Source organism: Carassius auratus, chromosome 48 (assembly GCF_003368295.1).
Source record: "Carassius auratus strain Wakin chromosome 48, ASM336829v1, whole genome shotgun sequence".
Taxonomy (NCBI): Eukaryota; Metazoa; Chordata; class Actinopteri; order Cypriniformes; family Cyprinidae; genus Carassius; species Carassius auratus.
This window is the reverse complement of record NC_039290.1, coordinates 5,641,158-5,663,208: the sequence shown is the minus strand read 5'-3', so window position 1 is coordinate 5,663,208 and position 22,051 is coordinate 5,641,158. Positions and strand designations below refer to the sequence as shown.

The following is a 22,051-nucleotide window of genomic DNA, read 5'->3' as shown; positions in this document are numbered from 1 at the left end:
AACGCGAAGGACTCGGCATCTTTGGCGAATCGGTTGAGTAAATGATTCAGTGACTGACTCATAAACACTTTTCATCACCCTACAAGTATAAACTGGATCTTGGTGAACAAATTCAAAAAATTCGAGTCACTGGGATGAATCAGAAGACACATATTTGGATCACATTTTATTTGTTTTATCGCTTTTTGTTAATTTAAAGCTCATAATGCATAAATATGATTGACCAGAATGAAGTAATTACAGAGATGGCTTTCAAACGAATGCAACATGTTGCACGCGTGGAAACAGACCTAAAAAGCAGAGGAAGCCAGACGATGATGTGCGGAGGAAGAGTTAGGGACCGTTACTATTGTTTCAAACGTTATGAAAAGTGCAAACTTATTACATATGAAAGTTAAAATCATAAATCGTTTTATGTAATGGAAAAAACGGTGTCAGTTAATTCAAAGTCATTAGTCTTCAAAACATCAAATATATTTTATGTTTTACTGTAACGCTTTCTCCAAACATATTCAGCCGATTTCTTTCTGAATGAAGGGCATGGTAACGCAGACATTTTTTTATTGTCAGTATTATGTCGTGCATGAATGACAACGAGAGAGAGAGAGAGAGAGAGAGAGAGAGAGAGAGAGAGAGAGAGAAGAGGAGGAAGTAAGTGAGCGCGAGAAAGAGGAAGAGAGAGAGAGACTAACGTACACAACACATGTCGATGATCCCTACGAGTTAGGAACGCGGTGCTCAACGCGCAGTGCAGACAGCCACTTTAACACCTCCAATCACTAAAGGATTATCAACACTGCTGTCATTTCAGACCTTTCAAACACTGGCATCTTGATCGGTGACCGAGATTCACGCACCTGGAAGATATCGGTCTTCAATGTCAAAGTAAAGGAGCATCGCTGTTTCTAAAGATGGAGAAATGAACCGCCGGTGACGCTTGAAGGTAAGTTGGCGCTGTCACATTGTCATATATTGTTTCATGTTTCCCATTACCAGAATGTGAAACAAGCACAGGCTTATTGCTACGCAAAAATGTGTTGACACCTGCCTTTTTAAAAATGCATAATCAAATAATGTGATCTTTTTAATCGCTATGACTTTATATACCCCATATATTTTCGACAGACGCATAGTTTTAAATATAGTATAATATCTGTGAAATTGCTGTACTGATAAAAGATGATGTGCGCCACGTTTCTCGGATATTGGCCCTCCTGCCGGCTTTGTAACCCTATACAGTCCGACAATTCATCACAGAGCTGCAGTGTGTGCTTCAGACACATGCATAGCATATATGATATTAGATATTGATTAATATGATACAATGTAAAATCTAATCTCAGGGGCACCATACTTCTGTTTATGATTAATTGCAATTGAAATCTGCTTTAAATAGAATTTTCAGTGTTCTTTTTTCATTGATAGTGTAAGTGTAATTGTATCGTTGTGTGCATATAAACAAGTTTATATTTTGTATACTTCCTAGTATGCACTGCTTTCATTTTCTTTAGCAGGTCAGTTGATACAAACCATTGCACAGTGCTAATATTGCATAGAAATATAGTATAAAATTACTGCATAATAAGACACTCTCAATATTTACCACGTGAAAAGAAGTATATTCTATACTTAAAAAAAATAGTAAGTTAATAATATATTCTACATTAATTTTGAAGCTCATGTGCAACATTTGAAGTTTATAATAACTTGCGATATATTTCTATGTTTTTATTTGAACCATGTATTAATTGAGGTTTAGTATTATGATCATGTTTTCAGATTTTTTTTTTAAGTTGTAGTGATCATAGAATCAACTATTTCTTTAATTATTCAGTACAAATATTCTGAACTTATCACACTTTTACTGACACATTCCATTGCTACTAGTCATGATAAAATGATTTCAATCATAATATGAATTATATGTTTTTTAAAGACCATGTGCTGCACATTTACAAGCAAAGTGTCTTAATAATTATTTATTAAACAGCGTATGTTACATGCTCTCTCTTCTCTCTGAATATTAATTGAGCGTCTTGAGGTCACTCCCTGCCTCTGTAATTGGTTCACTGGGTTGTATCAGCTAGTAAACACTTCATGCATGTTCAGAATTGTATGACATGAACTGTTGTAAATCGTCTATCTGTGTTCAGCAGTGGGGTCAGCTGTAGATGAGTTTCCTGCACCATGCCGCCGGGGGTCTTTGGCATGCAGGATGTGTGGGAGAGGGAGGGTCGGCAACAGGTCAACATGGAGTTCCTCCTCCCCACGGGGATCTACCTCAACTTTCCCGTAGCATGCAATGAAACCATTAGTACCATCAAGAAGGTGAGGAGACCCTCTGGTCACATGCAAACACCAAACATACTATTTTGAAGAAATTGGAGAACGTAGATGGTTGACATGGACTTTTTGTAATGAGCATCAACATTTTAGGTTAAAAAGGACAAAAAAGTACCACAAATAAACAAAAAGATCCATACAACTTTGAAACTCTTAATGCATCTTAGAAAACAAAATTTAAATCATTTTTTAGTAAAATATCTTAACATCGTATCTTAAAGCTCCTTGTTTATGAGAGAAGTATCAATGTCCAGTTTGTAAACAGATCTTTCAATGAATTGGTTGATTTGGTTCACAAAATGATCTGAACGATATGTTCATGAGGGTGAGTAAATTTTAAGGAACCACTACTATGAGGTCGTAAAACTGCATCTGTAATAATTAAGTTAACAAATAATAATAAAAAAATATTTTTAGATAGCAGGACATTTTGAGTACACAAAATTATTTGATTGATGGTTGGTGATAAAAAAAAAATATATATTGTTTATTTTTTATTTAATTATCACATTTGCTGGTAATTATATTCATAAAGTCGGATGGTTTAAAAAAAAAAAACTTTATTTCAATAATTTAAAACTGACGGAAATTATATCTAAATGTTAAAACCTTAAAGTAACCCAGTTGTTTAAGAAGTAAACAAAAAAATTGTATAGACTGCTTTCCCCCTTTTTACTTTCAATATACCCCAGACAAGTTTTGTTATATGTACTCTTGTTTGTACAATACGCTTGGTTCTCAATAGTAAATTATTTGATTGAATGGATAAGTTGTCACGCAAAATAAAACAAACAAAATATACTTTGATGATAATGAACAGATTTAATTTTCTGTGCTATTTCTGTGCTGGTGAACCACTATAGGCGTGATGTTCGCTAGCACAAAATGCATGGTTTTTCTAGTGAAGCTGGTTGACTAAGGAAGTCTTACTGGCTGAACTAGTCAGGAAGCGTAACAGCATCGTATGCTGGGTAACATCATTTAAAATAGTGGTATTAGATTGTCTGCACAAATTAATATAAATCAACTGTACTAGTCAAACCCATTGGCCACATTAAAATCCTGATATTGTGGCTTTTGTCTTAGATGGTGTGGAAGAATGCCAGGAACGAGCCTCTGTTCAGTGCCCTGAGTGACCCGGATGCCTACGTCTTCACCTGCATCAACATGACCGCGGAGCGGGAGGAGCTGGAAGATGAGCAGCGGCGCATGAGTGACGTTCGGCTGTTCTTGCCAATTCTCCGGCTGGTGGCCCGGGAAGGAGACCGAGTCGAAAAGCTCATCAACACCCAGATCAGTCTTCTAATAGGAAAAGGTTTGTGTCACACTGGTTCTCAGCTGACCTCAGAGTGTTTGGACGGCTCACAATTGAAACGGCTTGACGTTTACTCACCGCTGCAGCAGAATGATATGGCTTTGGCAGCTGTTCAGCAGAATTTGCTTATTTAAACTAAAAAAAAATTATGAACACGACAGGCTGATTCAGAATATCTGGTTGTTGTTGTTGATCATTTCCCCTTTTGAGATAGTCTTTTCTTACCTTGGGTAGTTTTGTAAAAACAAATTGAGGATGGTCACACAATATGTTCATGTTACCTTCTGCCTAATTCAACTAGATTCTAGTGAAAACGTATGATTGTGGGATTAATTGGATTTTATTATTTGCTTTTAGCATTGTGCTAATTTTTGTACGATATTACCAGCACAATTTTTTTGTGTCTCAGAGAGTTTAATTGTTGGTAGTTTTAGTGTTTGTAGTATTTTCTTAATGAATGTTAACAGGACAGTTTTAGCGCTCTGACTTTGTTCTAATTGGCACGAAACCTGCTCCACAGGTCACCATGAATTTGAATCCCAAAAAAACCATGAGGTGAATGAATTCCGAATGAAAATGCGGACATTTTGTGAAGAGCGTGCTCAGGTGCGGCAGATGTTGCCATGGGATCAATGGATGGAGTACAACTTCCCATGTGACTTGGAGCCGTGCTCTGTAGTGGCGCAATCGGGGAAATCATGCAGTGTCAAAAAGATTTTTGTCAATGTGAAGTTCGAGGGCAGTGAGGTGAGTAAAGTTCAAATTAATATACAATTCTTTTATGCTACGATTCAACTAATTAATTACTTTACTTTAATACTATGTATCTGCGTTCTGTTTGTGCTGATAATGTAAAATGAGCATGTAATGTAGTCATTGACTATTAAATCCTCTCATGCAAAAGTCTAATTTTAGACTGACACATTTTCTGCCTTTGATATCACAAATCGTAACAGTGAGGAGACGTTTAGACGGTGATGATGTCACTGCAGCATCTGCAGGCACACATGGCTCTCACTGACCCAGTTTTCCAGAGTGAAGCCTTTGATAGTATTTATATGTGTTGTGGTGCCTGTCAATCCCCCACCCACTCAACACAAATGTTATTTACCTATGATCTTAAACCCTGTAATGAGTCTGAAGCGTGCAAAACAAAAAAGAAAAACTCCAGCAGCACTTGTTTTTATAATGCATGGCATGGACATCAAAAGCCAGACTGTTTCGACACCGCATTTGCAGAGAAAAACAATCAGATTATGAGTAATTAATTCTACTATCATAAGTGAACTCTGACCCTGTGCATATCAGTGATTATGAGGGAGTTTTCTTCTTTTTTTTTTTTTTTACTATAACTAGAGTATGTTTTCTCTAACTTCTTTGAGCCAAGGACCCCTTTCATAACACGAACTGTTCAAAGGCCCCAGAGAATTGCTGTTACCATGGAAATGAGAATCATGGGAACCATGACCACCCACTCCCATAAAGCATAGTCTCCCCACACTCTCAGTCAACTTGGCATTCTCAGTTTTTGCCTATATTCAGATGCAGAATTTCCATATTTTTTTTATTATACAGTACCATTCAAATGTTTGGGGTTTAAAGCTTTTTTTTAAGTTTTTGAGAGAAGTCTCTTATGCTCAACAAGGCAGCATTTCATTGAATAAAAATAAGTTAAAACAGTAATACTGTGAAATAATGTAACAATTTAAAATAACTGTTTTCTATTTGAATATATATAAAAAATGTTTTATTAAGTATTTATTATATTATAGTCATGGCTTGTTAGCAATAGTTTCAGCCTATATTGAAAAAATGTATCCCAAACCGCAAGAACAGACTTGAATCTCTTTCCATGTTTTTTTTCCATATAATTTGTTTAGAGCCCCTGGTTATGCATTTCACATTTTGACTTTGTAGGAGACTTTCGTTCTCCAGCAAGATCCGCACGACCTGCCGGTTCTTCTGAAACAGAACGCCTTGAGAAAGAAGTCCACCGTGTTCCGATCGACAAAGCAGGAGAAGCCAGAGGACTACAGCCTTCAGATTAACGGGAGATGGGAGTTTATTTATGGAAAATATCCACTCTGCCAGTTTAAAGTAAGTCTGAAAATCACAACATCTTCTCGACTTCACAGCTACATTTTCTTTCAAATTCATATGAAAGCGTACACACTTTCAGACTCCAGGCTGCATGTCTTTTTATATCTTGTCCTGTTGTTTTGCTAGTTCCATATATTACTGCAATGTAAAGTTTGCCAAGCTCTTCAGAGGCCTTGATTTGAATTCATCGTAGGTCTTTACTGCTCTGAAGTAGTTGTTGATTTAGAAACCGCTCATACCTACAAAGATGAGTCATATATTTCTACCAGCCTTCAAAACATCAACTACGTTAAAGATAATGTGATTTCAGCAGCATTACGCTACCTAAATGAACAGGCCGCAGGATCTGATGATGATTAGTTCAGGAGTACTGGATCTGGTCAGGTCTTTATAGTGTACATTTTGGAAAACAGGAACTGATAAAACCATCTGTACCTCTGCGACCGTTTCCATCCCTCACTGTCTATCTCTTTGTGTCTGTTTACGAAAAAACAAAATGCTTTTCCTCATTCATTTCTCATTTAAGAATTTTTGAGGCTTTTTTTTTTTTTTTTTTTGTGGACAGAGGACAAGAAATGATACAAAGAAAATGAATTCAGGACATGATTTGTGCCAGATTTGAACTTGTGCAACCCAAATGAGCACCATAACTCAATGTATCTTGAACGTATGAGCTATTTTTTTCTTAATTTGTTCTATCTCTTTTTTTTTTTTTTTTCACTCTGGCAGTATATTTTTACATGTTTGCATGGAGGTATCACCCCACACCTGACCATGGTGCATCATTCAGTCATCATCAAGTACCAGGAGGAACAGGGTGGCCTCAGTAACCAGGTGTCCAGGAGTCGTGCTCAGTCCAAACCACCCCCGCTGCCTCTGAAAAGGGTGAGAAGGCACTTTTACGCCGGAACACAATCTGATATTAACAGGGGAACTATTGTCACGTTTCTCTTGTAGCTTTTGTTGTAGACTTCAACCTCTCTGAACTTGATTTGCAATGCGACATCGCAATCATTTACCCGTGGTGACTTTTTGATCATGTGTGACCCCTTCATAGAAGTGCTTTGAATTAATGAGATGGAATAAAAATAATAATAATAAATTAATTGAAGCAATTCTAGCTAGTTTGAATTAGTATGACAATATCTTAGCCTTTAAACAAGCTAAGTTTTCGAACAAACCGTCATGCCAGTTTGTAACCATTTTACGCTTTAGCAAATTGGTGGCTAATTTGTAAAATCTTGGGCTGGACTTTCATGCTTATATAAATTTTTTTTCTAAAAACCATATATTTCTGGTTGCAAAAATAAATTGGCGCCTGTATTGTTAGAGGAATGCATTTATAAAGTTAGTTCCCCCTAAAATAGCTTCAATATAATTAATTTTATTAGCAGCTTGTAGTGTAGCTAACTACAGTTTTAAACAAGTAGCCGTTTCAAATCAACTTCCCCATCGCTACTGAGCATGTACGTTTCTTCTGTGGTTGTCTGATGTACCTGATATACCATTCGATGAAAGAACGATACTGAACCAAAATGAACTGCTTGGTTTACCTTCACAACATTAGATTCGAGCTAATGTTAGTTCCTCATTCTGTTGTTTGGTTTTGGTTTCTCTGTAACTGTCAAGCATGCTTGCACATTCGATTTTTAGCTTGCAAATGAAAATACAAGCATTTGATAATGAAGAAAAGGTTTCAGATGTTAACTAATACTTTTTTCTCAACAGCAAAACACGTCTTCGCTGTGGTCTATCCATGAGCCTTTCTATATATACCTTCTACAGGGCAGCCGAGTAAACGCGGATGAAGGCATGAAGGTAAAATTGCCTTTTTGTTTACATGTTTGTTTGTGTATCTTCATTTGTATATTGTTAGTAGGATGCATGTTGGGTTGTTGAGCATCTCAACTGTGGCAGGTAGTGAGGGGTGAAATCATGAACACTGTGGTCATGTGACCCTGACCACATATTTCCCATAATTCATCAGAAGCGGTTAAGTGAAACATCAAAACAGGAAGTGGGGAGTGACTATCTGGCTTTACGGCTCTCTCTTGGGCCTAGATTCTTAGAAAAGGCCGGCACTGTTGCTTCTGTTCACCACTCGCATCTCCTTTTTTGCTTGTCTGAGAAGTCAACAGTCACTGAACGTCTGTTTCTATTTTAAAAAAATTCATGAGAAACACATGTAGACCAGTCAGATATATATTTTTTTGGACAGGGTTAAATATGTCTACATGGGAAAGCATTTTATCATGCAAAAACGTTCATGTAATTTTCCCTCACAGCAATTTTTTGTTTAAGAAATCTGGCTTTCAAAATGGAGCTAGCGATGTCAGAATAATATTTTGACATGATTCGTTTGAAGAGTTCACATTTTCATTTCATTGTTCATAGTGCTCTGTTTGCTTTATTCTCAATGTTTATTGTTCCGCATGTCTTTCTCGTCTCTTGCCAAAGAGCTTTGAATCTTGTTCTCTTGCTGATTCTTCTTAATAATATAAAAAATATTATTGTATTTTAAGGTCAGAGGATAGAGTTTACGGACATTGTAAATGATAAGAATATAGTTATTTGAACTTGAGAAGGTTTTGAAATTTTTTTGCGTTGAAACCACTGCTAGAGAAAAACATAATTTTCTTGTGACAACTGTTCCGTGTAACAAGTTACTCCACATGCTTTTTATGCCAGGAACTCGTTTACTTCCTCATACTTCACTCACTTCATTCATTCATGCATTCTTTTGTTTTCAGAAAACTAAAACTAGGTTTCTTCTTCTTAAAACTGTAGACTTTTTAAGGCTGATTTGAGACTAATCTCCAGCTCTGCGATCATTCTCTTTCTCTCAGCTGGTGGTTCAGGCTGGCCTCTTCCATGGCAGTGAGCTCCTGTGCAAAGTGGTCATCAGTAATGAGGTCAGTGTTTGCTCTGACCCCGTATGGGACCAGAAACTAGTGTTCGACATCAGCGTGAGTGACCTGCCTCGTATGAGCCGCCTCTGCTTTGCCCTCTACGGCGTCATTGAGAAGACCAAGAAGCGCCCAACCAAGAAGAAAAACAAAAGAGCGGTATGATTCATTTCGTTTTAACAGCAAACAAGTCCCTTAACAACCAACAGACTGACTGATGAGAGATGAGACACCTAACAGATGCTATACTTGGAGTGTTTGACATGCATGGCTGCTGAAGATGTTCACAGTGAATGTTGTTTTGAAGTTAGAGACATATAACACACCACTGGTTGTATATTCAGCATGATGCAATATTATTTAAACCCTCACAACAGGATGTTGTGATCCATTTTCGCTCAGTGCGGGTAACCCAAAATTAAACGTTAGGACAGAGCAGCTAGTTGATGTCAAATCAAAACTCACCAGCCCGCCTCTTCATGGCCCTGTCTTTGTCATATAGCGTGTGTTGTTAACTGAAGGCGCAGTGTTGAAATTCCCAGGTGTCAAAGTGTGTGTGTGTGTTTTTTTGTGTGTGTATGGTGGACTGCTGTTGGCAACACCAACGCATCCACTTCTGCTTTCAGTGTTACTTCTCTTTCAGCAAACTAGAGAAGTCCACATGGGCGTGGGACATGAAGAGAAAAAAAGTGTCTCCTCCTGTTATACTCATTGCATTGTATACGTACTGTGCACATACTGTGCATTGTATTAGTTCTGATGGAACCCCATATTTCGCCATCTAGAAACTTAAGTGTATTGTTTATCTCTAGTTTATGATGAAATATTCATGTATATGTAGATGCATGGTAATAGAAATCATGTTCTTTTAAAATAAATCTATAATAGCTATAAAATTATATTTTTAATTATCCTGCAGTTTTTTGTAAATGATTCTGTATTCTGAAATTCTTTATGAATTATACATTATTTTATACAATTTAATTAAAATGTTTATAATTCATTATAAATTGAATATTAAAAAATCATTTCTGAATTACTTTTAAGGTTTTCAAATATGGATTTCCATATATAGTTACAGTGTCGATTTTGTCAATACTGAATTAATATAAATTGGAATAGAATTTTTCTTTGATCAAATGATAGATTTCCACACGTAAATGTAGGATTTGACATTATGAAAAATATAATAATAAAAAAAAATAATAAATAATAAAATAATAAAAAATAAAAAATAATCTCTTCATTATTTTATAATTTATTATGAATTATATATTATTTTACGACATTTCATTTACAACAATATAATATTTACATTTATTAAAATAGTGTGTAAATAATTTTTTCTGAATCTTATTTAAGATTTTAAAGTGTATATATGTAACCTGTGTATTTATATATACTGTTACGTTATGTAGATTTAGGCTACATTGGCATGGATTGTGGAATTGAATTGGATTAGAAATTTAACTTTTTTTTCTTTTGTTTTAGTTTTTTATTTGTTAAAATGGGCAGATATTTGCAGTAAACTTTCAGTTTTACATCTATTAATTTCACCTTTTATATTTGACTGAATCTCTTTTTACAAAAAGGCGCTTCTAAAAACACTATTGATTGCGGTAATGTCTGTGTACTAATAGCAGCACTTTAATTTGACAACTGGACTACGTTTCAATCCTACGCAGGAAGGATTAGATCTGTTTTATTGGTCTGTTGGTAATCACTGCTGTTGTGACTGGAATATTTGGTTAGTCGGTTAAATCGTCACCTCCCACAACTCCGGCATTAGTGTACAGAGTTGTTTAGTTGACAGTGTCACCTCTCCCACATAAAAAGACTGTTGTGTAAAGTGTAATCCCAATATGGTTAATAAACCTCCAAATTAACCCTCTTTTCACAGGACTGCCCTCTAGCCTGGGTTAACACGATGGTGTTTGACTACAAGGACCAGCTAAAAACTGGAGAATTTTCCCTGTCCACATGGCCATCAGTCCCAGGTACATTTACTTGTATAATTATGATAAATCACTTATTGAATTCCTCAACTGTAAGTTGCTTTGGATAAAAGCATCTGCCAAATGAATAAATGTACATGTAAAAATGTAAAATGAACAGTAGCTCATGCTGTTTACAGCTACTTCTTTTGGTTTGACCTTTGGTCAAGTTATTTTCAATGATTTAAAGAATGATTTTAGAGTCTTTATTTAGAATGGTTAATTTTAGTTATTTCATATCAGGATTAGAGGCATCAGTTCAGGTTTTAAAAGCTCAGTCGCTTTATTTTTAGATGATAAAGGAGATTTGTTGAATCCTATGGGCACTGTGGAGAAAAATCCAAACATTGACAGCACGGCCGGTCTTCTGATTCGCTTTCCCAACATCAGACCACACCCCCTGTATTATCCTCCAATTGAAAAGGTGCCTTTTTGTGGTTCTCCTTAATGTGTGTATGCTTCTCATAATGTCTGTACGTTTTATGGAAATTATCTTCATATTATTTTCAGCTAAATGATCTGGGAATGAATGGTGAAAAAGCTTCAAAAGAAGAGGTACGTAATAGCATGAATTGGTCTGTTAGAGGAGAAACATGCCATGAGATGGAAATGGTTGCTACATTAGGGCCTGTATTTCTACAGCACTGTTAAGAGTTGTGGTTAGCTGAAGCATTGAATGTTTTCCAATGATTGATTCTTATCACTAGAGACGAAAGCGCTAAAACTACTTTAGGAGACTTTCATCTAAACAGACGTGACTGTTTTCTTTTTAGCACCTGAAACTGAAAGAGATTGTGGACAATAAAAATTACACCGAGTTCTTTGAGGATGAGAAGGAGCTTCTGTGGAAATTACGTGAGGAGGTGAGGCAGCGATACCCGGAGAGCCTCCCCAAACTCCTCCTCATCACTAAGTGGAACAAACACGAGGACGTGGCTCAGGTATGTTGAACCACTAGTTCCTCGGGATAGGATTATTTTTAGGCATTGAAAAATGAACCCTTTTTGCGTTGCTAAAAATACTTTATCTAAGCTGGTGTTCTGGGGGTCTTTTAAAACTCGCTTGTAATTCTCTCATTATGCTATATATCACCAAACATTTCATTCAGTCTTTTTGTCAATGGCAGTTTTGCCAATGTACATGAACTCAGGTCAGTGAGGCCTACAATCAAAGAAATATAAAACCTGCAATAATTGAAACAAAACAAGTTGATAAGAAGATTGAATCCAATATTTGGTAATAAAATAGCATAGAGAGATTTTTTTTGTCTGTGATTTTTCTCTGGGAGCACCACAAGTGTAACGAGGAGGTGAAAACAAACAAAAAAAGTATAAAAATGAGTTGTTATTCCCTGTGTGAGCAAAGTCAATAGGTTTTAGTCCAATATGATAAAATTACATCAACTATAATTTTTGAGAAAAACAAGGTCAGAATATCCGGAGCTCAATACAAGGGTTAATTATTCCAGGAAAAACCATATAAAAGGCACATTTAAAATAAATGTGAATATAATTGCTTCTGTCATTTACATTTTAATATGAATTTATTTTCCTTTTTTGGACTTAAAGGGTTTTGGAGGCAAAGGTTAGTCAAACAAGCGTCAATAATGCAAAACCTTTTATTTCAGGTCATTTGTTAAAAAGGAGTATTTTGAAAATAAAAAAGTTCTTAAAAATTAAATATTAAAACTTATTTGCTCATTATATCACATCTCTCTCACACCTTTACCACCACCCAGGATGCTTTTCTTTTAAACTTTAGGGTTTGAGAGGTTGTTGTACACTCCAATTCAGTGCATTTTTATTTTATTTTAGATGGTTGGTTTGTTACGAAAATGGCCAGAATTGCCTGCTATACATGCTCTAGAACTTCTGGACTACAGTTTCCCGGACCCTCATGCCCGCTCCTTCACCATCCGCTGCCTCAGGAAGTTGAGGTGGGTGGCACTGCATCTATAATCAACACCTGAGAGCTAAAAAAAAACTAAACAAAAAAAGCACAGTCAGCACAGGCTCTGTCATGCATACATGTCAAAATCATAGGAAAAAAATACCTTTATTCATATGGCTTTTAACATTTGTAGAGACATTCAAATAAGCATTTAAATAATTCATTTCATTAAAGTTTTATTTAATTTGCATGTCAAGAGAGCCTTGTCTGAACTGGATATTTATGAGGGATTTATATTCAGATTTATTCATATTCAACTTGGCTCCGCTAATGCATTTTTGTTTTTCTCAACAGTGATGATGAACTCTTTCAGTACCTCTTGCAACTAGTGCAGGTTCTGAAGTATGAATCCTACCTGGATTGTGACTTGACCTGTTTCCTGCTTGAGAGAGCCCTGGCCAACAAAAAAATAGGTCACTTCTTGTTTTGGCACCTCAGGTATGAATTCATCTTCTTATAGTGCTCTGCAGCAATGCACCCCCATTCCTTTCAGTGTCATTTAGGCTTTGTTTCTGCTCCCTCTGTAGGTCAGAAATGCATGTGTCCTCAGTCAGCTTGAGATTTGGACTTATTCTGGAGGCGTACTGTCGTGGGAGCATCTTTCACATCAAGAGCTTGATGAAGCAGGTTTGTTGCATTCCTAATGTGTCATATGTTTGCATGCACTGTGAGGGATTTTTATTAACTAGTCTTTTATGACCTGATGCAAACTACTTTTATTCTCTTGTATTTTGCTTTCCGGGGCCCTTTTTTGACACTCGGGGGCCCCAAACTTAACACTTGACTTGTTTTCTCTGTTACCGGTTCTGGTAATTGTCACTTTGCGCTGTGTCTTTTCTTGCATGAAACGACGCCTGTTCGTTCAGGCACATAATATATGTACATGTATAAATATAGTAAGTAAGCACAAGGGTGCTGGAATATGTTTTTTGTTGCAGCAGCAGTTCCACAGTGACTGTACTCAGAACTCGTCTTCTTTTGAATGTTTAATAATAGCCAAACCACTGGAAGGAAGGGGAACTGCACTCTGCTGCTCAAAGTTTGCAGCACGTTTTTACATGCCTCCTCAGATATTGATTATCACACGCATGTTAAATCCCTACTGCTTTAATCCAGTCCTGTCACCAAATGCAACATGTGCGTATATGGATTTGTCTATACTTCTGTATTATCTCTGTTCCCGACAGAATGAGGCTCTGAATAAAATGAAAGCTCTCAATGACTTTGTGAAATCCGGCAGTCAGAAAGCAACCAGGATACAGACTACAGAGGACATGAAAGTGTGCATCAAACAGGACACTTACATGGAAGCGCTTTCGGATGTCGTTTCTCCTCTCAACCCAAGCATCGTGCTGTGTGAACTATGGTACCATTCAAATGCATGTTAATGAAGTAGATTTATAGTAAACTCTTAAATCAGATAATATAACATCTATAATAGATTTTAGAGGTTGTCGTGTCAGCTCGTGTTAAATGATATTTTTTTGGTGAACATCCTACAGATGGTGTGTTATTTAGCAATGTAGATTTCATGATAACTGGAATGATTGTGTAAAACACTTTTTAAGTAATCTCTCATTATGCACTTTGTAAAGGTTTTATGGGTTGTTTTAAGTTTTCAAGCTTAAACTGAATCAATGGCATAATGTAATATTACAGAAGCATTTTTTTTTTTCAGGGTAATCCCGCTAAATGTTTAGGTGCATAACATACTGTACAAGTTACGCATACAAGCATTTACCAGAAAGCAAAAAGCCTGTTTTGCAACCATTTGTGGACGCGTGTTCTTGATTCTAATCTTTTTTTGTTTCAGTGCAGACAAGTGTAAGTTCATGGACTCAAAGATGAAACCGCTGTGGCTGATGTACAAGAACAAATATGATAATGTGGGCATTATCTTCAAGAATGGAGACGGTATGGACACAAAGTCATGCTTACACAGTTTTTGCTTGCGCTGAAGATCTTTTTCCCCCTGAAAAAACAAAGACTGACCCTTTTCTCTGTATTTTTTTTTTAGATTTGAGGCAGGATATGCTAACCCTTCAAATGATTCAGCTAATGGATGTTTTATGGAAAACAGAAGGTCTTGACCTCAGGTTTGTATAGTTTACTTTGTTATCCGTCAAGATTATTAATTTGCAGAAAATGTGTGCAGTGAATAAGCACCTATACATTAGCGCTTGTGTATATAGATTATATAGATTGTGTATAGATTATAAACAAAAGAGAGGGGGGGGGGGTATTTTTAATTTACATTGTAAACTATAAATATTTTATAGATGTAATATTTTTATAATATTTATTTAAATATAAATAAAAATCTTATTTACACACGTGTAATATTTCTCTCACACACACACACACACACATTTTTTAATCTTAATTATTTTTTTTTCTGTGAGAAATATTAGATCATGTGGGAAAAAAAATAAAAATAAATAAATATATATATTCAAAATAGTAATTTCTTAATTATGAGTGTCTTCTGGGTCCCAGAATGCTGCCCTACGGATGCCTGTCAACCGGAAATAAAACGGGTCTTATCGAGGTGGTGAAAAACTCAGACACTATCGCCAACATCCAGAGAAATAACAGCAACAGTGCCGCCACTGCTGCCTTCAACAAGGACGCTCTTCTCAACTGGCTTAAATCCAAAAACCCAGGGTGAGCAGCACACTCTCTAGCCTTACACCGCGCCACAGCTTGTGTGGTGTGAATGCTGCAAGCAAGCGTAACGTAGCCAACAAATTTAGCATCACTTAGACATGCAATGTATTTTTTACTTTCAAACCTCACTCACAGGGTTAAGCTCTCTTGGCTCATTTGACCTTTTGGTTTATATGAAACTATAGGGTAACATCAAATGCACTTTGGTTGCAGAAGTTGCAGCAGTGGAGTACATTTACCCCATGCTATGCTGCGTTTACAATTTCATTTGTTCTTGGCAGGTGTTTTCTGCCAAAGTGGCTTCATGTGCTTATTGTTTTTTGTGATAACAGCCAAGTATAAAAGCTGAGCACTAAGATGAAACCACAACGTGCGTTGCATTGTGTAACAGTATGCTTTTGCAAGTTGTCGATCCTGTCAGAATGGGGGGGGGGGTGACCTTTTCCGAAATGCACTGCTTTAGAGAAGTCTGAGTGTTGGGGTCTTTTTGGGGACAAACTAACCTTCAGCATCAGCACATATTCCCAGTGTACTTGGGGACATGACTTATCTTAACATCCTATCTGTGTGATGTTTTAGCATTTAGGCAACTTACAAAACTACTTTTGGTTAAGCGTATGTGGCTAACCAAAAAAAAAAACAGCTACTCACTATGATGCATGCATGATTTTTCCTCGAGTATCCTGTTTATACTCTTGAAACTAAAGTGCAGTAAATTGAAGACAATGATGTCTTCCCTGAAACCGATATATGCCCCCTGTGGACATATCCAATTCTGTGCTGCTTGTCCATTTACTGTAAATGTTATGCTAAATCATAAGGAGTATGGGACACTTGTAATAGGTCCTGTCCATTGCTTGCAGGTTGGATGATGTTGTCTAGTGTTTTCATGTTGCATTTTGGTCTTTAAGAAATGAGGGAGTACATAAGGAAGCGCATTATTTACTGAGCAGTTTACTTTCTAGTATTACTTCTAGTATAACTTCTTATGGAATCTGAGCTAAGGTGGAAAGAGGCATATAACATATTCACAAGGCAATATTAATGTTGAATGTCTCAGGTGAGTCATAGAGTGAATGAAAAAGATCATGCAGAAACAAAGCTGTAAATGTTTAACCCTTTAAGAAAGGCTAATCTATTTATCTATTATATGTAATATACATTATACGTATGTTTGGGGGGGGGAAAACAGCAATGGGTTATGAATTAAAATATTATTTTCTTTTTTTCAGGGATAAACTGGATCAAGCAATTGAGGAATTCACCCTCTCCTGTGCAGGCTACTGTGTAGCCACATATGTTCTGGGAATAGGGGACCGTCACAGTGACAATATAATGATCAGGGAAACGGGTCAGGTGAGAGTGAACTCAGTGCCCCAGTAGTGCTGTGTAATCATAAATTGTTTCACAAGATGGCACCAGCCACCTATATGAGAATGGGTTGCACTTATCCTATTTCACATACTCCTGTATTCCTCAACTGTCAGTCGCTTTTGATAAAAGTGTCTGCCAAATGAATAAATGTACATTTTATAATTGTCTTTTAAGTTTTAATTTTATAATAATTGAAGGTATGCTTAAGATTTTCTCTTTATTGTTTGCAGTTATTCCATATAGATTTCGGGCACTTTTTGGGGAACTTCAAGAGCAAATTTGGGATCAACAGAGAACGTGTGCCTTTCATTCTGACGTACGACTTCGTCCATGTGATTCAGGAGGGACGGACCAACAACAGCGAGAAATTTGAACGGTCAATATATATGTTTTTTTTCATTCATGGCCTAATTCTCAACTTGATCGCAAACATAAAGCTAGTTGGCATATTCTGACTTTCATTCAGTGGTTCGTTCTACACTATAACCATTCTAAACTGGTCTTGTTCTGTAGTTTACTTCCATTTTCATCAGCAGTGTTACAAAAGTTCAACACCTGTGTAAAACTGTCAGCACAAAAAGAAGCAACTAAGTTTCTATTCTTTCAAACAGAATTTTTTTTTTTTATTTCCTCTGTAAAGTATGGAAACTGCTGACTGCTTATAACCAGAATACATTTATATGTAACCTGCTAATAAATGGAAGGTTTTAGTTGGGAAAGAGAATATGTAAAATTCATTATTAAATAAAGAAAGAGTACATGTGTTCGTATCTTCGCCAGGTTTCGTCAGTGCTGCGAACAAGCCTACAAAATCCTCTGCAGGAATGGGATTCTTTTTGTGAATCTTTTTGCCTTGATGAAAGCTGCAGGACTCCCTGAGCTCAGTTCTTCCAAAGACATACAATATCTCAAGGTAAGAACTGCACAGAGAGGAATTATTTATTACCAATGAGATGGCTGCTATTTACAGTTTCTCTAGTGCTTTGCAAGCATGGAATATCAAACCTAATGGATGACATCTAAAGACAGTTATGTATCAGATTGGTTTTTAAAACAAGGCTAAAACAATATGTTACCTCTAATTTTCCATTACAGAGTTCAAGATTGTCATCATAATTGTCAAACCTCTATAACTTTATCTTTTTGTGAACAGACACACAAAAAGATAATTTTAAATATAGTATGGAGAAAAAAAGAGACATTCTTCAAAATATTTATAATCTACAGAAGACAGTAATTCATGCAATAACATGAATGTTAATTTAGTAAATGATTACATAATTTAGTTTAACTGTCCCTTTAAAAGTATGGTTCACCCAAAAATTAATCTTTGCTGAAAGTTCATCTAAACCGTTTTAAAGAAATATTGCATTACATCACTTGCTCACCAATGGATCCTCTGCAATGAATGGGTGCCGTCAGAATGAGAGTCCAAACAGCTGATAAAATGTGACCGGAAACCACACGACTTTAGACCATCAGTTAATGTCTTGTGAAAAGAAAGGCTGTGTTTATAAAAACCAATTCATCAAAATGTTTTGAACTTCTAGCTAAAATACTCTAAAAATGTCCTCTTTCCATAATAATGTATTGCCTGAATCAGGAGAGAAATACAGCATGCATAGATCAAACACTATTTACAAGTTCCATGTAAATAGTCCAAAACCCCTCTAAACAAAAATGTTGGAGGATTTTGATTTGAGAGGACAACAGTGGATAGGATTATGCATTATTATGGATTATGGACATGTATATTGGCCAACAGCAATGGTTTAAAGGTAAAACCCCTAATTGAAAAATCAGTTTCTTATAAAAACAGTTTTTTACTTTACAAGATTTTAGTGTGGATTATTGTGGTGTTTTTAACAGCCATCTGGACTCTTATTCTGATGGCACCCATCCACCACAGAGGATCTATTGGTGAGCAAATAACGTAAATCTAAATTTGTCATGATGAAGAAACAAACTCATCTAGATCTTAGGTGGCTTGATGGTGAAAAAAAGTAAACAAATTTTCATCTGGGTGAACTATTCCTTTAAGAGTCATTCATTAGAAGAATAATGAATGTCATAACCAGGTGGATATAGAATATGTTCAGTGCTGACATTCCACCTCCATCATGACAGATCGTTCTTTTTCTCTCAGGACTCTTTGGCACTGGGGAAATCTGAAGAGGAAGCACTGAAGAACTTTAAAGTCAAATTTAATGAAGCTCTAAGAGAGAGCTGGAAGACCAAGGTGAACTGGATGATGCACACTTTTGCCAAAGATAACAGATAAATGGCACTTGATCACAGGAGACCTACCGAAACCCTCTTGATGCTGAGTTTTGATTTAAACAAATGCAGCTTCAAACACAATAAATGTTGCACTGCTGTCAGGCATTTATGGCATTATACTTCCATGCAAAAGCAAAAAAAGTTCAAATGCTAGATTTGGTGTTTAAAATCCAGAAATTCAGTCAAAAAAGTTCCTGCGTTTTTCTTTTGCAGGGCACTATATACATCAACAGCTGTTTAGCGAATGTTTACATCTGTGACGTAATATTAAATAAATGTATACATTTGGTTTAGTGAGATCTACTGCTTGAAATGAGAGTCATTTCAGATACATGTTGTATTTGCAACACACTGCACTGGAAATCAAAGCTACTAATTTAACATACTGTATTGGCGTGCCACTAATTTAACTAGCATCTCTGGTTTGTATCTGTCTCACTTGTGTACCAGCACCGAGCAGGCGAGATTAATGTATTTATAATTTCTAACTGTACAGCATAAATAATTGCCTTTGGTTCTGAAGAAGAAAGCACTTTGTGTTTTCATACGGTTTACATTTTTGTTTCGTTACATGAATGTGTTTGGTTGTACATATTCTTTAGTGTATCATACGTATATTTACATTCCTTAAAACAGTATTTTTTTTTTCAGTTGAATTATTTGTATAAAAGGAAAATTGTTCATCAGGAAAGCCTTTGTATAGTGGTGTACATGAGAAGACATTTTTTTTATGTCAGTGTAGAAATGAGCCTTAAATATTTTGTATTTGTGGGGTATTCTGTGCCTTTGGGATGAGACACAAGCCATCTTGAAGTCGTGTCCAAAGAGTCTGCGTTTTGTTCAGTGAAATGTGTTCAAAGGATTTATGCCTTGTACTACTGTACTATAAATCAGGATAAAAGTGGAATATCATTGCTCTTGCAATTGTAGAACATTGCGCTGTTAATTGTGTACCTATTTTGAATATAGAGTCAGTCAAAGCTTGTGTTTTCTCTTCCTGTAAACCTTAATCAATTCCAGAATGTGTCGCCACAGTATTCTCGAAATGAATCCAATGCTACTTGATACATGAAGATACTTTTTCTCAACAGATGCTTAAATGTTGTTTATTTTGAATCTTTAAATGTCCTCTAGAATGTGATTTAAAAAAAGAGATTTAAAGTTAAATCCATCTAATCTTTATATATGAAAGTAAGGAAGATTAGTGGACAGAGGAATAACTTTCACATAATGAATGGATTTTAGCATTGATTCAGGTATTGATTACTGTCTGTTGGACTACTTGCAGAGTACCTCTCATGCTGTGGTTTTTTTCAAGCCATCATTATTTTGCTTTTGTTTGTGTATAATGAGCTTTAGTCACTTCACAGTGTGAAACTGGCCAGGATCTTGAATTTCTCAGTTTACTTATGTATTGTTTCAGTTTTTAAACGACTGCTTTATGAAGTTTTCAGAGATGTTATGGAAGTGTGATGTTCATATTCTTTTTTCTTTTTTTTGCCATAAATTATTGATTATGAAATTGATTTGTGGGGTATTTATTTATTTATTTGAATTGAATGGTTATGATAGTGGTTTCAGAGGCACTGGGAAAGGAACTGGACCTTTGGCTGTTTATGTATCTGCCTCTGTTTTTCTGATATTAAATGAATAGTTCACCCAAAAATTTATATTTAAAACCCTCAGGCCCTCTTAGATGTATATGTAGTTTTTTTTCTTCATCTGAACAGATTTGGAGACATTTAGCGTCATATCACTTGCTCACCAAAGGAAATGGGTGCCGGTGTCTTAACGTTAGATTAGTTTCTTAAAAACACAGTATTTTCACTTTACAAGATCTTAATGACAGATTGGAGTCATGTGGATTATTGTTTTTATCAGCTATTTGAACACTCATTCTGACGGCACCCATTCACTGCAGAGGATCCACTGGTGAGCAAGTGATGTAATGCTAAATTTCTACATCTTGATGACCTGAGGTTGAGTACATTTTCATTTTTGAGCAAACTATTCCTTTTATGATGACTGTCACAATGTGGCTGATTTACCCGAATTCACCCTACTTAATTTCCAGAATTCAAATTAGTGTGGGACAGGAAGTTAAATATGCCTGATCAGCAGTTGAATGTTATTATTGTGTGTGTTGGAGAAATATACACAGTGAAAATGAAATGTGGAAAATGAATAGGGGAAGTGGGAGCTACATGAGAGCTCAATCTTTATTGTGTAATGAATGATAAACGAGGCTTTCCCAGTGTGAGGAGTCCTGTAAATGAGACTGCTGGGAAACTCTCAGAAACATATGCTCTGAGACTAGGGCTTAGAAATAGTGATGATAACCGCAAGAACAGTGAGTTCTGTTTTAGCTCTGCTGGAGGATTTTCTATAGGGCAATCAGTATTAAATCCTGAGAAACATGAATCCAACTCAGGAACTTTTAATGGCTTATTGTAAATGCTTATTATACATATTAACAAAGCTTTAATACAATTTCTATACTCTGTGGAATTGAAATGGGTTCATTGAAATCTGTCATGTTCATGCTGTCTAAAAAACTGCAAACTACAAATTATTGAACAGCAGTACTTTATTATTATTGCATCAGGGAGTTGATATACTCTGTAAGGTTTATGTCAATCATAGGAATATATGGGGCAACTGTAAAATCCCATTAAATGTCTCCTATTCCACTGTATTTATAGAAAAAGAAAGAATTGATTATATGTCAGAAAACTGATCAGTTGCAGTCAAAAGAACTTGAGTACACATTAAGATGGCCACAAAAGCACCTTTTAGATAAAGTAACCAAGATTGAAAAATAGTATGACCTTACACTGGCCACATTGTGAGTGGGACCACAGAAAATATCAAGCTATTTAAGACAGGACAAAAACAATGGTGTACTGTATATGAAAAAGTGTATTTTGTGTATATTCAGTGCTCCACAAGGTTTTTTTTTATTTTTTTATTGTTACTAATCTGCTAGTTAGTTAATGCTTAGGTACTTCTCAGAATGGTATATGACTTTTCATTTCTAATGTCATATTATATTAAATTGATTATGTAATTAATATAATATAATATAATATATAAAAATAAAGTATGAAACATTTTATTTTGCT

General features: G+C 35.8%; 1 protein-coding gene across 2 annotated transcripts; it reads left to right on the top strand.

Annotated features, from left to right (window-relative positions):
• Window positions 1-657: 657 nt before the first annotated feature.
• LOC113065620 (phosphatidylinositol 4,5-bisphosphate 3-kinase catalytic subunit delta isoform-like) lies at window positions 658-20,349 on the top strand. Of its 2 annotated transcripts, none has more exons than XM_026237031.1 (23): window positions 658-943; window positions 2,157-2,328; window positions 3,430-3,658; window positions 4,179-4,405; window positions 5,576-5,755; window positions 6,488-6,643; window positions 7,487-7,576; window positions 8,605-8,823; window positions 10,565-10,661; window positions 10,952-11,082; window positions 11,169-11,213; window positions 11,432-11,599; window positions 12,473-12,594; window positions 12,903-13,046; window positions 13,136-13,235; window positions 13,796-13,974; window positions 14,422-14,522; window positions 14,626-14,704; window positions 15,105-15,272; window positions 16,508-16,631; window positions 16,880-17,025; window positions 17,430-17,562; window positions 18,796-20,349. In XM_026237031.1, the coding sequence occupies exons 2-23, from the start codon at window positions 2,188-2,190 to the stop codon at window positions 18,928-18,930; spliced, it is 3,114 nt and encodes a 1,037-aa protein (XP_026092816.1). In that variant the 5' UTR covers window positions 658-943; window positions 2,157-2,187; the 3' UTR covers window positions 18,931-20,349. The 2 variants fall into 2 exon arrangements, with proteins under 2 accessions (XP_026092816.1, XP_026092817.1); XM_026237032.1 differs by having other exon boundaries at window positions 2,154-2,328.
• The last annotated feature ends 1,702 nt before the right edge of the window (window positions 20,350-22,051 follow it).